We start from the raw sequence: 16,270 nt of genomic DNA, 5'->3' as shown, positions 1-16,270 counted from the left end.
GGTTAGTGTTGGTAGATTCTGTGTTTTTATAGGAAAGGTGGATTATGACTATAGTTTACTCCAGTCTGTTGTTAATACCTTTACAACATCAGAATGCAGCTGCTGGTTCAGTGCTAGCTAAGCTAACAGACTGCAGATATTACTGGAGATGGCTAATGGCTAACTAGCGATGCTAACTGTATTTCCGAGCGACATTAATCGCTGTTTTAAACAACAGATGAGTGTGTTTGTGCTGGTTAGTGTTTGTAGATGCTGTGGTTTTGTAGGATGTATGGATTATGACTATAGTTTACTCCAGTCTGTAGTTAACTTAATACCTTTACAACACCAGAATGCAGCTGTCGGTTCAGTGCTAGCTAAGCTAACAGACTGCTGGTGTTAATCTGTTCACCCCTCAGACTCTGACTTTACAACTATTACATGTAGCCGTTCTGCTGTTCGTTCCCAAAAGTTTCCAAAGTAAAAAAACTCTCCAGCGAATCGCCATTTTTTTGTAGACATACAGCTAATGTTTTTACTCAGTCAGCCACAGACTGAAGCTGCTGGAGGTTCAGGGTAAACTGTGGAGCTGGAATCCGGATCAGTGATACGTTTTGTGTTAACGTTACTGAGGGTTTATTGTCCAGTTTAAGCTGCGGACTGGAATATGGATCGGTAAGTGGATCGTCGCGCTCACACAATATCCGATATGTTAAATTATGTCAATATCAACCCCGATACCGATATTGTATCGGATCGGTCCCATCTCTAGTTAACAGGGGACTGACTTGCTTTTGCAAGGCACTGTATATCCACCACAATTGAGGCCAGTGCAGCCTGTCCCATTTACACTCACATATTTTAGGGTGCTTCAACCTGGACTAGTTTTTGAATGAGACTCTACACAGAGCAGCAAATCACAACGGATATGTTGAGAGTGTTTAAAACTTAATAACAGCAAAAAAAGCACAAAAGCAGTTTGTTTGAAAGCAGCTTCTATGGGATCAAAAGAGTGAGGAAACCCATAGACAAAAGAAATTGTAAGTAATATTCAGGGAACAAAATAAAATGAATAAACCAAGAAAAAGACAAGATATACGCTTTTTAAGAATACTCTAGTCATGAAAAGAACATAACAGCTGTTTCAATTCAATGTTTTGTGGAGGAAAATCATTGAAGGCTTGATACAGTATTGATATAGAAGACCTTTTTAGAATAACAAAAACAACATGTTTTATTTAAACAAGCCAAACTAACAAACCAACATTTCTCAGTTCTCAGGGGTCTGCAGTGATATAGCATATATCTGAAATGGTGTGTATTGGCTGAGAAGGAGTACAGTAGATAGGGTCATGTTTTATTATCATCCTTTCACTCTTCTTTAATGGTCAGCAGCCCTCAGGACCAAAACATGGGCAGCTATTATTATTTTTTGGGTGGTGGGTCATTCTTCTTAGCACTGCAGTGGCTGTACTGGAATTGTGTTGGTGTTAGTGAGTGATGTTAGTGTGTGTTGTGCTTTGCTGTGTGTGTATATGAGTGGATGAGACACTGCAGCAGTGCTGCTGGAGGTTTTAAACACTGTGTGTTTAAACACTCATGTCAGCTCTGTGGTGGTCCTGTGGGGCCCAGGCCATTGAAGGATAGTGTATAAAAGTATGCAGAGTAACTGTACTACACTCTGCAATTATATAAAACTATTTTCTGGCCTATTTTCATACATAAGGCGCACTGGATGTGCACTGTGTGACACAAGAAAGGTCTCGCCGATAAGCTTCGTCTTTTAAAGTCAAACGAGCGCTGGATGTTAATCCACACAGATTTCTCTTCTGAAAACTGTTTACTTGGGTAAGTAAAGCGCTTCCATTTATTTAAAGTAAGCTTAGATTCCAGATTTTCACTAAGGCTGGGTGCAGCAGCATTAGCATTCGCGGCTAGCGCTAGTAAATGCTGCCTGACAGCGCTACACTGAGGATTTTCGGTAAGCTGGGCTCATTTTAGCTAGAGGTTTGTCCCTCGTAGCTTGTTTTAACATAGTGAACATGCAGGCTACACTTTGATATACTCACCTCTGAACAGCGAAAGATCTAAAGCTTAGCACGGTTAGCGGCTAATGCTAATGTTGCTCCAGCAGTGCTAGTCGGGGTTAGCAGTAGGCTATAGGCTGATAATACTCACCTCTGAACGGCAAAAGAGCTAGCGCTTAGCACAGTTAGTGGATAATGCTAAACTGAAACTCCTTTATAACGCTGTTTTTCAGCAGAGTGGCTTTACTGCCCCTTAATACGCATTTAATACGGATTATAAGGTGCAGTGGTGATTTTAGAGAAATTAAAGGATTCTGAGTATAGCACAGAATATTGGTACCCTATTTTTTTATAGTGCGAAAAGTGGTTCTAGTATATGCACAGTGAAGCTGAAAAACTTATAATGAACAGAACAGAGCAGCTGCGTTCCGTAAAAGAAAACCAATGGAGCCTTAATACAAAATTGATATGAAAAGACCTTCCTGAATAATAACTTATGTTTTATTCAAACGTTTCTCAAAAAAATGAGAAAAAAAAAAGTCTTCTCATATGCACTGTAAACATTAGTGTTTTTTTTTGTATTTGTTTGTTTGTCTAGACCTTCTGGAGTTGTGTGTCTCAAAACAAGAACAGCATACATTAGTATAGCTGTCAGATAGATCAGGCTTTTCATCTATACTGAATACTGATGGGGCTTTTAAAGCCAGGTAGAGTAAAGGCCTGACTGGAGGGAGGTAATAAACAAGTGTGAGGCTGTAGCGCTCTTTTCATCAGTGCGCTTTAACTCAGGAAAACATATGGAGTCTTTAAATAGCCTTTTAGTGGCCAAAGATGCCCTGAGTCGAGCGGTCGCATGAATTGTATGTTCCAGTTCGGAAACCAATACGTTCTCACCTACCTAATCAGTCGTGCTTGCAGCAGCAGCAGCAGCAGCTCCCACTAAAGTCTATTCCAGATTTAATCAGTTTTTAATGATCCTACCGGTACTGCCCAAGTCGTTTGTAACAGGGACTACTCTACTCTTTATGTATAGCTCTCTCTCTCCCTCTCTCCACTAGATAAGTAAGCCTCCTCCTGCTATAGAACCAGACCAATCTGGAGATGCACTGCTACGCCCATCTGTCCACTTCCTCCTCTCGTCCCGCAGGAAATCAGGATGCTTGTGGCCTGCCTCCGTCTATAACCCCCGGGACTCATCCAAGCTTAGCTTCAAAGGAAGGCGTATATTTAGGTCTCTAAAGGAGCATCTCTGCTGCTGCTCAGGACTCCCAAATGGTTATGCTGCTTGTAAAAATAATGATGGAAAAATAGCATCATCTTCAAATTCAAACATCACTCAAATGGATGTTCACAAATGTAATGAGTAATGCTTAGCTTTATTAAGGTGTTTGAATGTAACGATAATGATATAATGAAGTTTATAGTTATATAATTAAGCAATTATACACGAGAGGGAGTGCTATAATGTGTAATATTGGGACTGCTGTGCTTCGGTCATAGGCACGTGCAAAAGCATGTGCTTTTGGTGTCTACTTAGTTCATGTATGAACTAATAAACAAGTGGAATACCGCCACAGTGAGTCAGATTGTCTCATTGGCTCCTGTGTGCTTCGTGTTTTATCTGCCCAAAGACTCCCTATCCAGGCTGGAGCGTTACAACTGGTGCCCGAACAGTTACTAAGTAGACACCAAAAGCACATATATAAGGCGTTACTATGAAAATAAAAATAAGCAAAATAAAGCTAAAATAATAAGCTTGGGTCCAGTGGGTCTGGTGGTACAGCACAACAACTCTCTGCATCTCTGCGTTATCAGTGTAAAGGGACAGTGTACACATAACTAAATACTGGCCGTCACGCCAGTAAGCCAAATGAGCGAGGAAAACAATCAACGCTAATGGGCTGGTATGTTGACTTTGTTTCAAAACAGTGGAAACATTCAAAGCACATTCAAAGCACAACTATCCAGCCCAATTTTCCGATCTGAATATTGAATATGAATATTGTTCCCCCAGAGAGATCCTGACTCAAGCCCCACAGGGTAAACATGCTGGTGGTTCATTGCTCTGAATTTGTCTGACAGTTACATTAAAAAATACATTTATAGCAAGAGCTCTGGGCTGCTAAGCAAACCTATGTGTGATCATATGGACATGTGTGTTTTTGAGCTAATATGTGTTTTACAGCATACATACATATATGATCATAAAAGAGACTCTTCAGGTGCCTTTGTGTTATGTCCAGAGTTAAAAAAAAAATGTAAATGTTACTTTTCTATTTATATGTTGTTACTTTATTTTTAATATAAAAGTCTGTTTAATATTTAGTGCAGTTTTCTCAGAACCCACAGAGTCCCAGGGTGGTTGTACTTTATTTGTTCTAGTTATTTAGGATATAAAATATTTTTTTATATTGGAAGCCCAATGTCTGCTCTTAATAATAAAAGGTTAGTTTAACTGTAAAATGGTTGTAAAACTGCTGTAAAGCAGTTTGACGTCATTGTTTCACAATTTAAACAGTTCTTTACACTACATTTACTCAGCAAAATGTGCAAGGTCAGTTACACATGGCAAGCTTCGACTTTGAAATGACACAGTGAACACAATTTGTTTTAATAACTTTAACTTTGTTTTAATTTTAGTTTTTTGCCTTTAATTTAATGTCACTCCGCAACACAACTTATATCCGAGGTTGTGAGAAACAGTTATAAAATGGTAGAAAATAAAAAAAGTTTCAGTTCAGGACCCTTTAGACTCTTTAAACTATAGAATGTCATAAAATGAGTTAATAAAAACGAGTGGGTTATTTTATTTATTTATTTATTTATCAGTTTAATCTCCATTTGTCAAGAAGCCATATATACAGAGTTGTAGGGGAAGTTCTAAATTGGATTTCTTTCCGAAGCCTCACTTTAAAGAGCGTGCAAGTGGCCAGGGATTGCCGAGTGATGTGGGTCATGCTTAAAAAGGCCGAGCGAAGGCGGTCGACAGGTTGCCAGAGAGATTGGTAAGGGAGAGTGGGGCTCTGATAGCCAGACAGTCCAGCCATTCCTCTGCTGCACTCCAGCGAGCCAGCGGAGCAGATCCACGCCAGGACGATCGGCTGCCAGCTCTGCGCTTTAAAACGGCACAAGCCCGGAATTACAAAGGAAATGGGTTGTGGAGTCCGAGGCTTGATAACACAGCGCAGCCATTCAATCGGCAGTGGGAGAGGACGGGTGCTCCCGAGATAGCTATCAGCTTATCACACAATGCAGACAGCTGCAGAGAAAACTGAGGCTGAAAAAAGAGAAAGGATCTGCTGCCTGTGTCTAGAGGCGGTTGTTTTTCTAAAGAACTTCACACTAAAATCTTCTTCTTTTTCCCCTTCATCTTCACCGCAGTTGTCTGCCACTCAAAAAACAACTGCTGTGAAGCTGCTTTTAAAATAAGAAAGGATTTATTCTGCGCTCAGATCACAGCTATATAAAGACACGACAGATGTGTCTTGACAAGTTGGTCATTCAAAACCAAGAAATAAATATATATGCCCCCTTAAAAAACAACAGAAACAACAGAACAGAAAATCTAGACAAGCCTGAACTGCTGAGTAAAATTGTCAGTGGCATTTTAGCAGTAGAAATGCTCTGTATTTTGAAAAAGGTGCTGTGGCATATAATATGACCTCTATTATGATTGAACTAATTAATGTGACCCTGTAGATCATATATTTACTAGATTTAGATGTGGACTGATGTTAGTATGCTAGCGTAGTGTAGGTAATATAGCATGCTAATATTGTGAGGATGGGCAAGGCAATAAGAGATGGACTGATCTGTGTTTTTGAGGCCGTTTTCGAACGTGTTGATCGATTTTCAGGAGAGATATTTATATACAGCTCTGGAAAAAAATAAGAGACCACTTAATGATAAATGTTTTTTCTTGATTTTACCAAGTTGAAAACCTATGAAATATAATCAAGAGGAATATGGACGATCACATGCCATCAAACCAATCTGAACTGCTTGAATTGTTTTTTAACAGGAGTGACAAAGTTATCCAAAAGCAGTGTGCAAGACTGGTGGAGGAGAACATGCCAAGAATATTCTACCAAATATTGATTTTTGAACTCTTAAACCTTTTGAATATTTTAATTATTTGAGGTCTGAAAGCTCTGCATCTTTTTTGTTATTTCAGCCATTTCTCATTTTCTGCTAACATTTCTCCCAAATTCCAAATATAAATATTGTCATTTAGAGCATTTCTAAATGACAATATTTATATTTGGAATTTGGGAGAAATGTTGTCTGTAGTTTATAGAATAAAACAACAATGTTCATTTTACTCAAACATATACCTATAAACAGCAAAATCAGAGAAAGTGATTTAGAAACTAAAGAGGTCTCTTAATTTTTTTTCCAAAGCTGTATTTATGTTTTTAAAAACATTTTTGTTTAAGACGCCAATACCACAGGAACAGGTATCCCAACGTCAGCCATTTCACTTGCTATGTTCATTGTTCGCTCTGATTTGCTATTTATAGGTACATGTTTGAGTAAAATGAACATTTTGTTGTTTTATTCTATAAACTACAGACAATATTTCTTCCAAATTCCAAATAGAAATATTGTCATTTAGAGCATTTATTTGCAGAAAATGAGAAATGGCTGAAATAACCAAAAAGATGCAGAGTGTTCAGAGCTCAAATAATGCAAAGGTAACAAGTTCATATTCATAAAGTTTTAAGAGTTCAGAATTCAATATTTGGTGGAATAACCCTGGTTTTTAATCACAGTTTTCATGCATCTTGGCATGTTCTCCTCCACCAGTCTTACACACTGCTTTTGAATAACTTTATGCCACTCCTGGTGCAAAAATAATGGCTTCTTCTTGATTATATTTCAGAGCTTTTTAATTTGGTAAAATCAAAGAAACTCATCATTTTTAAATCTCTTACTTAAAAAAAAAACACCCAACCAACCTTATGGTACACCACACCAGCTTTCTGGGATTCCTTAGTAACTGCAGTAAAATCGTAAAACTCGTATATAAAAAAAACTAAACTGCACAGACTTGTAACCTGGTTAATTTTCCTTTATAAAGAAAAAATCGGAGCACTGGCTTCTTAAATAACACAGGCTTTTTGTGAGGGATTTTTATGTTACAATTCTATTGAACTCAACTGCCTGCTCAACAAGTACAATACTAGTGTAATGAACGTCTAGTGTAATTCCAATCATCAAAGAAGTCATCAGAGAGCTGTGAGAGGAGGTTTTTCAGAAGATGAATGAGTGGAAAATAAACCCTTTGAAAACTGTAAAAGGCCTAAAGCTGAGTGTGTAAAAATAAGAGTGTGTAAGAGACACATTATTGAGTGTTTTCAATGGGTTATGCAACATATGCACTGTTTAAGGGATGTAAAAGGGGGTCTATTATTCTTTCCATAGATCTGTACATCCATTAAACCACCTACCCATCTACTTCACTTCAACGATCCCTGTTAATGAGCAGAGATACAGATACAGAGCTTTTAATGCCCATTCAGGCAGATGGGTATTTAATCCCAGTCTTCACACTTTGATTAATGCCTTTTTTCGAGCCCCCCTCACACTTACACACAGACATCCACACACATACACTCACACTTGTCTCTATTACTCTACTTTGACTCTTTTCTGAAAAACTTTTAACAGAGTCCCTTGTTGGTTTCAGTGTTAGTGTATGTGTGTGTGTGTATTTATGCCCCTCAGGCAACAGTGGCTGTGTGTGACAAGTTAAAAAAATGAGACTAAGGCTGAGAGAGAGATATGAAACCCATAATGGAACACAAACTCTTACCAGGCTATCGACGCCACCCAGCGTGTGATTGGCGTTGTAAAGTGAATAGGTCAGCTGGTACACCCCATCATTGGTCTCGCTGTTTCCATAGAAACCGACTCCCACGGCAGAGCTGAGAGGGAAAAGGGCAAAGGACATTTTCACCATAAACGCTCCTTCAGGTTGGTCACATGGTCTTATAATACAATTTCTCCAGCAAAATCAAATACACAGAACTGGAACAAAGCAGCAGGATTTGCAGAATTCATTAAAAATAAGGTCTTGTGAATTACATTTGTTCTATGTAAAGTCAAGGTGACCTAGAATGGAAATCTGGGAAAACAATATGCAGGAAAATAAAGTGATACACTGAATTACTTCATTACTTCATTTGAAAATGTACAGCGTGGATTTTCCTTTGTTCAAAAGTTCTGCCACACATTTTTATCTGCCACATAAATTTAGCAGCAAACAACTTCTTGCTATATAAAGATGTAGAGAAGTACAGGTAGTAATGCATGTAATTCCCACCCTGTGAAAAAATTGGCCCTCTCCTAAAGACTCCCCTACACTTACTGCAAAAACGGCATTGTGCATGCAAGGTGATAGAGTGCAGTAAGTAACATTCAGGCAAAAGCTATGATGCTAACAGCCAGGCTCAGCAACGCTAAAGCTGCAGTGCTAACAGACACAGCAGTCGAGCTTGGATGGTTTGGAGCAAGTTAGCAGTGATGCTAACAGAAGGGCTTAGCAGGGATGCAGCCGGTTTGCCACAATGCTAACAGACGGCTTTAACTGGTTTGGCTGGTTCCAAATTGGAAGGTTTGGAAGGAGTTAGCCATAACACTAACAGTCACAGTATCTATGCTGAGACTGTTTGGATGCAGTAGCCATTAGCCGTGATGCTAACAGACACAGTATCCATGTTCGAAAGATTTAGAGCTAGTTCACTGTGATGCTAACGGACACAGTATCCAGGTTCGGAAGATTTAGAACCAGTTAGCCGTGATGCTAACAAAAGGGCTCAGCAGGGAAGGAACCAGTTTGCCATGATGCTAACAGTCTGCTTTAGTTGGTTTGGCTGGTTGATTTGAATGGAGTTATTCATAATGATAACAGACACAGTATCAATGCTCAGAATGTTTGGAGCTAGTTAGCCATGATGCTAACAGACACAGTATCCATGTTTGGAAGATTTAGAGCCAGTTAGCAGTGATGCTAACAAAAGGGCTCAGCAGGGAAGGAACCAGTTTGCCATGATGCTAACAGCCGGCTTTAGCTGGTTAATTTGAATGAGTTATCCATAATGCTAACACACACAGTATCCATGCTCAGAATGTTTGGAGCCATTTAGCCATGATGCTAACAGACACAGTATCCATGTTCGGAAGACTTAGAGCCAGTTAGCCATGATGCTAACAAAAGGGCTCAGCAGGGAAGGAACCAGTTTGCCATGATGCTAACAGCCAGCTTTAGCTGGTTGATTTGAATCAGTTATCCATAATGCTAACACACACAGTATCCATGCTCAGAATGTTTGGAGCCAGTTTGCTGTGATGCTAACAGATACAGTATCTATGTTCGGAAGATTTGAAATCAGTTAGCTTTGATGCTAACAGAAGGGCTAAGCAGGGATGGAACCGGTCTGCCATGATGCTAACAGCCTGCTTTAACTGTTCGATTTGAATGAGTTATCCATAATGATAACACACACACTATCCATGCTCAGAATGTTCGGAGCCATTTTGCTGTGATGCTAACAGATACAGTATCTATGTTCAGAAGATTTGGAAGCAGTTAGTCGTTATGCTAACAGAAGGGCAAAGCAGGGATTAGACCGGTTTGCCATGATGCTAACAGCCTGCTTTAGCTGGTTTGGCTGGTTGATGTAAATGGAGTTATCCATAATGCTAACAGACACAGTATCCATGTTTGGAAGATTAAGAGCCAGTTAGCAGTGATACTAACAAAAGGGCTCAGCAGGGAAGGAACCAGTTTGCCATGAAGCTAACAGCCGTTTTTCTCTGGTTGATTTGAAGGAGATTTCCATAATGCTAACACACAGTATCCATGCTCAAAATATTTGGAGCCAGTTAGCTGTGATGCTAACTGACACAATAGCCACGGTTATAATGTTTGGCTAGTTAATTTGAATGAGTTATCCATAATGCTAACAGACACAGTAGCCATGCTTGGGAGGTTTGAAAACCAGTTAGCCGGGATGCTTGAAGATGAAGTAGTCATTCTTGGAAGGTATGAAGCTAGTTAGCCATGATGCTAACAGGCACAGTAGCCATAGCCTAGCATAACCTAATCTCTGGGCACTTCTATCTTAAAGTAAAGTCATGGTCAGGACAGTAATGGCAGCGCCTGGAGATTAGGTTACTCTACGGGTTGTAAACAAAAGTTTTTAATGACCATTTTGTGCACTTTTATGGTTATTAATATTAATAATTTGCCTGAATAATGGTGTAAAAAGTGATTTATCAGGGGCAAAATATGCCCTGAAGCGGGCGTTGTAAAGAGTGCTGGACAAAAAAAGGACAAAATTACTGTAGCTGTGGGAGAGCGGAGGAGGGCTATTCAACAAAAGGTTAATACTCGATCATGTTTTACTACAAAAAAAAAAGAAAAGAAATAATAATAATAATCATTTAAAAAATAACACAGGAGTTTAATGCTACTTTAATGCTTAAAGCTGGCTGCAAAAAATAAAAGTCTTAAGATTAACTTCCGTAAGGACCGCACCACAGTGCATGATTTAAAAGTACTCTTCCACTAGCTCAGTGCAATTACACATTCTCACCAGAGAGGTCTCCAAATCCCGAAAACTTCCAAACCCCTAAAAGTTTCAGAATGTCGCTTTGAGTAAGAAATAATTATATATATTATATTATAAAGTACCATATTTTATTCACAAGGAAATGAAGGATGTTTCATAGCGTAGGAAATATTCATAAAGGACAATATTCATGAAGCACATTTTAACACCCCTATGAATAGTGTAATAATGAAAGAGGGTCCACATATTCGGAAGCAGATTTTCATTAATAAAACTTGTTTTGAATAAGAAATGAGAGCAAAGTAAAACTACAGAGTCTGAGTAAGTCAGGCTAATTAGAGTACAGTATTGTACTGTATTGTATTGAGTGCCTCCTCCTTTATCCACCGATTGGTCTGATTAGATCTATCTCATTACAGTCATATGCTCCTCACACTGCAGTTCACACTGTAGTGCAAGGACCAGCCAGACCAGTCATCCTTCATTAGCCATGCACCTATTTCCACCAGCCTACATCCCACCCACCGCCTCTTGTGATTTGAATGAATGTATGAGATCTTGTCTCAGTGTGTGCTCATCACTCTTTGATGTCTGTCTCCAACATTCCTTGCTCTTTGAGCCTCTCAGAGCCTCATTGCGTATCTTTTTTTAGTGTGGAGATGCTATCTCTCTGAAGCTGTGGGGGAAAAAAAACAATAAAAAAACAACCAAAAAAACATCAGAAAGGTGAGAAGCTGATTAACCTGTTCTCCTGCTGCTGGTTAATCTCTGTTAGCAGTGTGAGGAGATTAAAAAGAGCAATATGTATTATATTGTCTATAATAACTCATAAAATGATTAGGATGTGTCACCAGTAGGGGTGGACGATATGGCTCTAAAATAATATCACAATATTTCAGGGTATTTTTGCGATAACGATATACTTGGCGATATAGGAAAACTAAAATAATTAATTCATTTCAGGAATAAAGTATAATAGTATAATCATAATGTGGCAAAATAAATAATATTGCAGAATATTTTCATGCATATAAACTGCAAACTAAACTACCAATTATACAATAAATACACTTAAAGATTCACAGTAAATAATAGACTACTTTTAAGACAGAACATCCCTATTATCACGATATGGATTTTTAATATCATGATATTTCTGTGTCACAATATATTGTATACGATATGATATTGCCCACCCCTAGTCACCAGATATTAAGGAAATATACTAAGTTTAAGATTTGGTATTTCTTGAGTTCAGATTGTGAGATTGTGAGAGTTTCAGCCAGTATGTTCTTCTTTAAATTATGTACATTATGGAGCAGAAATCTTTGAGCAGTGTTTTATCCTCTGATTCTGCCCAATGCCCATTCCCAAGTCCTATTTCCACACCCCGGACTGCCAAGTATGGTACACAATATCAGGCAAACACAATGTGCTGCAGTCTCAGCAGCCTTCTAAAAAGCTCTATGACCAGAGATGGAACTAAACAGCAGTAAACATTGGTAAAGCGTTTGATAGCCTTAAAGATTTAAAGCTTGGAGCCCAGAAGAACTACAAGACATATATATTCAGTTTCTAAATTAGTTTCTCTGATTTTGCTATTTATAGGTAAATGTTTGAGTAAAATGAACACTGTTGTTTTATTCTATAAACTACAGACAAAATTTCTCCTAAATTCCAAATAAAAATATTGTCATTTAGAGGATTTATTTGCAGAAAATGAGAAATGGCTGAAATAACAAAAAAGATGCAGAGCTTTCAGACCTCAAATAATGCAAAGAAAACAAGTTCATAAAGTTTTAAGAGAATAACCCTGGTTTTAATCACAGTTTTCATGCATCTTGGCATGTTCTCCTCCACCAGTCTTACACACTGCTTTTAAACAACTTTATGCCACTCCTGCTGCAAAAAATCAAGTAGTTCACTTTGGTTTGATGGCTTGTGATCACCAATCTTCCTCTTGGTTATATTCCAGAGGTTTTTAATTTGGTAAAATCAAAGAAACTCATTATCACTCATCAAGTGGTCTCTTATTTTTTTTCCCCCTGAGTTGTATGTGCTGTACAGTGCAAACTTTGAACTTTTGATCTTGAGCTTGTTTGTGTAGGTTCAGGATCCTCAACTTAGCAACTGTTGTTAAGTTTCATGTCTTGGGAGGATATTTAAATAGATTTAGTTCCTTTTAGGACTTTTCTAAATAAAATTAAAAACAGATATTCAGAGAACTGAGGAAGAGAATAAGCTCATGTTCCGTGTCCTGTTTCCTCTTTCTGCAGGGATGTAAGGAAGGTGGGAAATTTACACTGTGATCATAAGAGTGTTTTTCACTTATTGTCATCCATCAACAACAAGAAAATAATACAAGAATATACAGAATACAAAGCTACACACATAGCTGTGTACATATATGACAGGTGACACACTACATTAGAATAATAAAAGTAAATAATACAAGACTGGCGGAAAGATAATGAGTACAGATGTTTCCAGACAGGTGTACTGCATGACACAAGCAATTATCTCACCCCACCATGCTCTGTAACACGGCATGTGTGCTGCACTTGATTTAGGATGGCAGGGGAAAATGTCTATCTAAGTAATGGTTATTAAGGCTAGTGGGGTACAGTTACGTATGATACCAGTTCACCTTTGGTCTTCATTACAGGCACTTTGACAGCTCAATTTTATGCTTCTTATGCTCTGCTCCCTCCTCCAACAGGACAATGTTCGTCCACATACTGCTGCCATCTCAATAGCGTGCTTTGAAGACACAGATGCCATTCCATGGCGAGCTGCATCATCAGGTCTATCCCAGATTGAAAATGTGTAGACAGTTTAAGATAAAAATCAGGAACCTCTACAAGCCCATACTGAGAAGTAGAGCTGATTAATGTTAATATGATTATGATGTAATATGATTTTAATGTAACATGACACATTTTCTTATTGTACTGACAATATGTTTTAATAAGCATATCGGAGATACAGTCATATGAAAAAGTTTGGGCACCCCTATTAATCTTAATCATTTTTAGTTCTAAATATTTGGGTGTTTGCAACAGCCATTTCAGTTTGATATATCTAATAACTGATGGACACAGTAATATTTCAGGATTGAAATGAGGTTTATTGTACGAACAGAAAATGTGCAATATGCATTAAACCAAACTTTGACCGGTGCAAAAGTATGGGCACCCTTATCATTTTATTGATTTGAATATTCCTAACTACTTTTTACTGACTTACTGAAGCACAAAATTGGTTTGGTAACCTCATTGAGCTTTGAACTTCATAGCCAGGTGCATCCAATCATGAGAAAATGTATTTAAGGTGGCCAATTGCAGGTTGTTCTCCTATTTGAATCTCCTCTACAGAGTGGCATCATGGGCTCATCAAAACAAGTATCAAATGATCTAAAAACAAAGATTGTTCAACATAGTTGTTCAGGGGAAGGATACAAAAAGTTGTCTCAGAGATTTAACCTGTCAGTTTCCACTGTGAGGAACATAGTAAGGAAATGGAAGACCACAGGGACAGTTTTTGTTAAGCCCAGAAGTGGCAGGCCAAGAAAAATATCAGAAAGGCAGAGAAGAAGAATGGTGAGAACAGTCAAGGACAATCCACAGACCACCTCCAAAGAACTGCAGCATCATCTTGCTGCAGATGGAGTCACTGTGCATCGATCAGCAATACAGCGCACTTTGCACAAGGAGAAGCTGTATGGGAGACTGATGCAAAATAAGCCATTTCTGCAAGCACGCCATAAAAAGAGTCACCTAAGGTGTGCTTTTGCAGTGTGACTCTGTTTGTGGCGTGCTTGCAGCTTCTCCTTGTGCAAAGTGCGTTGTATTTTGTATTTTGGTTTAATGCATATTTCACATTTTCTGTTAGTACAATAAACCTAATTTCAATCCTGAAATATTACTGTGTCCATCAGTTATTAGATATATCAAACTGAAATGGCTGTTGCAAACACCCAAATATTTAGAACTAAAAATGATTAAGATTAATAGGGGTGCCTAAACTTTTTCTTATGACTGTATCATCAAGAACAAGAACACTGACCCAATAGACTGTAATAAAACATGTTTAATTGGATTATGTGCAGCAAAAATGTAATAAAAATCTATACCATACTGTACGAAAGTGCACCGGATAATAAGGAGCATTTTAGGCGACATTAGTAGCGAACATGGTCATGTTTAATTTTGTGTAAGTGCCGTATTTTATGGACTATGAGGTGCATCGTATTGTAAAGTGCACTATCAAAGAAAGTTTATTTTCTGATATATTTTCATACATAAGGCACACAAGATTATAAAGCGCATTTTATGAGACAATAGTAAGGGACAAATGTGTCACCATGTGTTCCTTCTAATTCAGCAGGTCTCGCTACCTTTTTTTCAATGTCAAACTATTTATTTGGGGGAGTAAAGCACTTCTGTTTGTTTGCAGTAAGCTTGGATTTCCAATATTTTCAACAATATGGTTAGCAGCGGTTAGAGCTAATAAAAGCTACACTTAGGAACCATAAGTGTTCCGTAACCCAGGGTGCTATCAGCTAGCGGTTCGTCCCACGTAGCTTGTTTTAACATGCTAAACACGTAGACTACAGTCCAATATACTCACCTCTGAATGGCAAAGTGCTAGCGCTGCAGTTAGCGGCTAATGCAAATACTGCTCCAGTCTCGGTACTTGAGATATTTCACTGAAACTCCTCTATAATGCTGTGCTTCAGCAGAGTAGCATTATTGCTCCTTAACACCTGACTGATAGAATTAATACATAAAGTGCACTAGATTATAAGGCACACTGATGATTTCTGGCAAAATTAAAGGATTTTAAGTGCACTTTATAGTGCGTAAAATACGGTATTACAATTGTCAAACATTGAGAAATAGAAAAGGTACAAAAAAAGTAAGAATTTCTAAACAATGATTTGTAAACTACAATAACTTAAGAACAATACGATAATGTATAAAATAATAAATATGCAACAACATCATGTAAGATGTAAATATTAAATAATGTAAAAATTCAGTCAACACTTGGTTTACTTAACGTTTAGAGCAAGCATATGAACTACAAACAACATAGCACAAAAAGTGAGGAAATGTTTGTTCTGCTGCTCATCTCACAAACGCATGTTCCTTACAAATGTGGCAACAATTAAAAGGAAAATTAACAATAACAGGATTTTCAACGGTATAAGATTAATTGCCAAAAAGCATTGTTACAAAACACAATTTTCCTTACTTTTGTAATTTTTTTTCAATAAACACCTGTAAATAACAAACATCTTTCAAAACAGAACATTGCTATTATGACAATATGGATTTTTTAAAATCACAACATTACTGTGCCACAATAGATTCTGTATAATAAAATACAGCACATCCCTACCGTGTGATAAGTCAATAATGTCATTATTCTGACAGGCCTTTATCTGTTATCGGTCTGCTTGCTTGCGGTCTACTGGTAATCAGTTTTAGCCCCCCAACCCCCCAAAAAAAAGAAGAAAAAAAATCACATATCGGTCAAACCCTCATTAAAAGATAACCCTTTTGTCTCTTTTGTTCAGCGTCTACATATAGAGGTCAGAAGAGAGAGAGAGAGAGCATGTTACACACAAACACTTGTGAGATTTCACACTGTTAAGAACAAAAGCAGCCTAAAATCACTCATAAT

At 37.9% G+C, this 16,270-nt stretch overlaps 1 protein-coding gene across 2 annotated transcripts in view; it reads right to left on the bottom strand.

Moving 5' to 3' along the window:
• Positions 1-16,270, bottom strand: part of ttyh2l (tweety homolog 2, like) — an 88,361-nt gene that overhangs the window by 38,870 nt on the left and 33,221 nt on the right. For both annotated transcript variants that reach the window (XM_022673498.2, XM_022673489.2), the window contains exon 3: positions 7,822-7,933. In XM_022673498.2, coding sequence (XP_022529219.1) covers positions 7,822-7,933 — 112 coding nt within the window. The remainder of the gene's footprint in view (positions 1-7,821; positions 7,934-16,270) is intronic.

Source organism: Astyanax mexicanus, chromosome 19 (genome assembly GCF_023375975.1).
Source record: "Astyanax mexicanus isolate ESR-SI-001 chromosome 19, AstMex3_surface, whole genome shotgun sequence".
In the NCBI taxonomy this organism is placed as follows: Eukaryota; Metazoa; Chordata; class Actinopteri; order Characiformes; family Acestrorhamphidae; genus Astyanax; species Astyanax mexicanus.
This window is presented reverse-complemented; position numbering and strand designations above follow the sequence as displayed.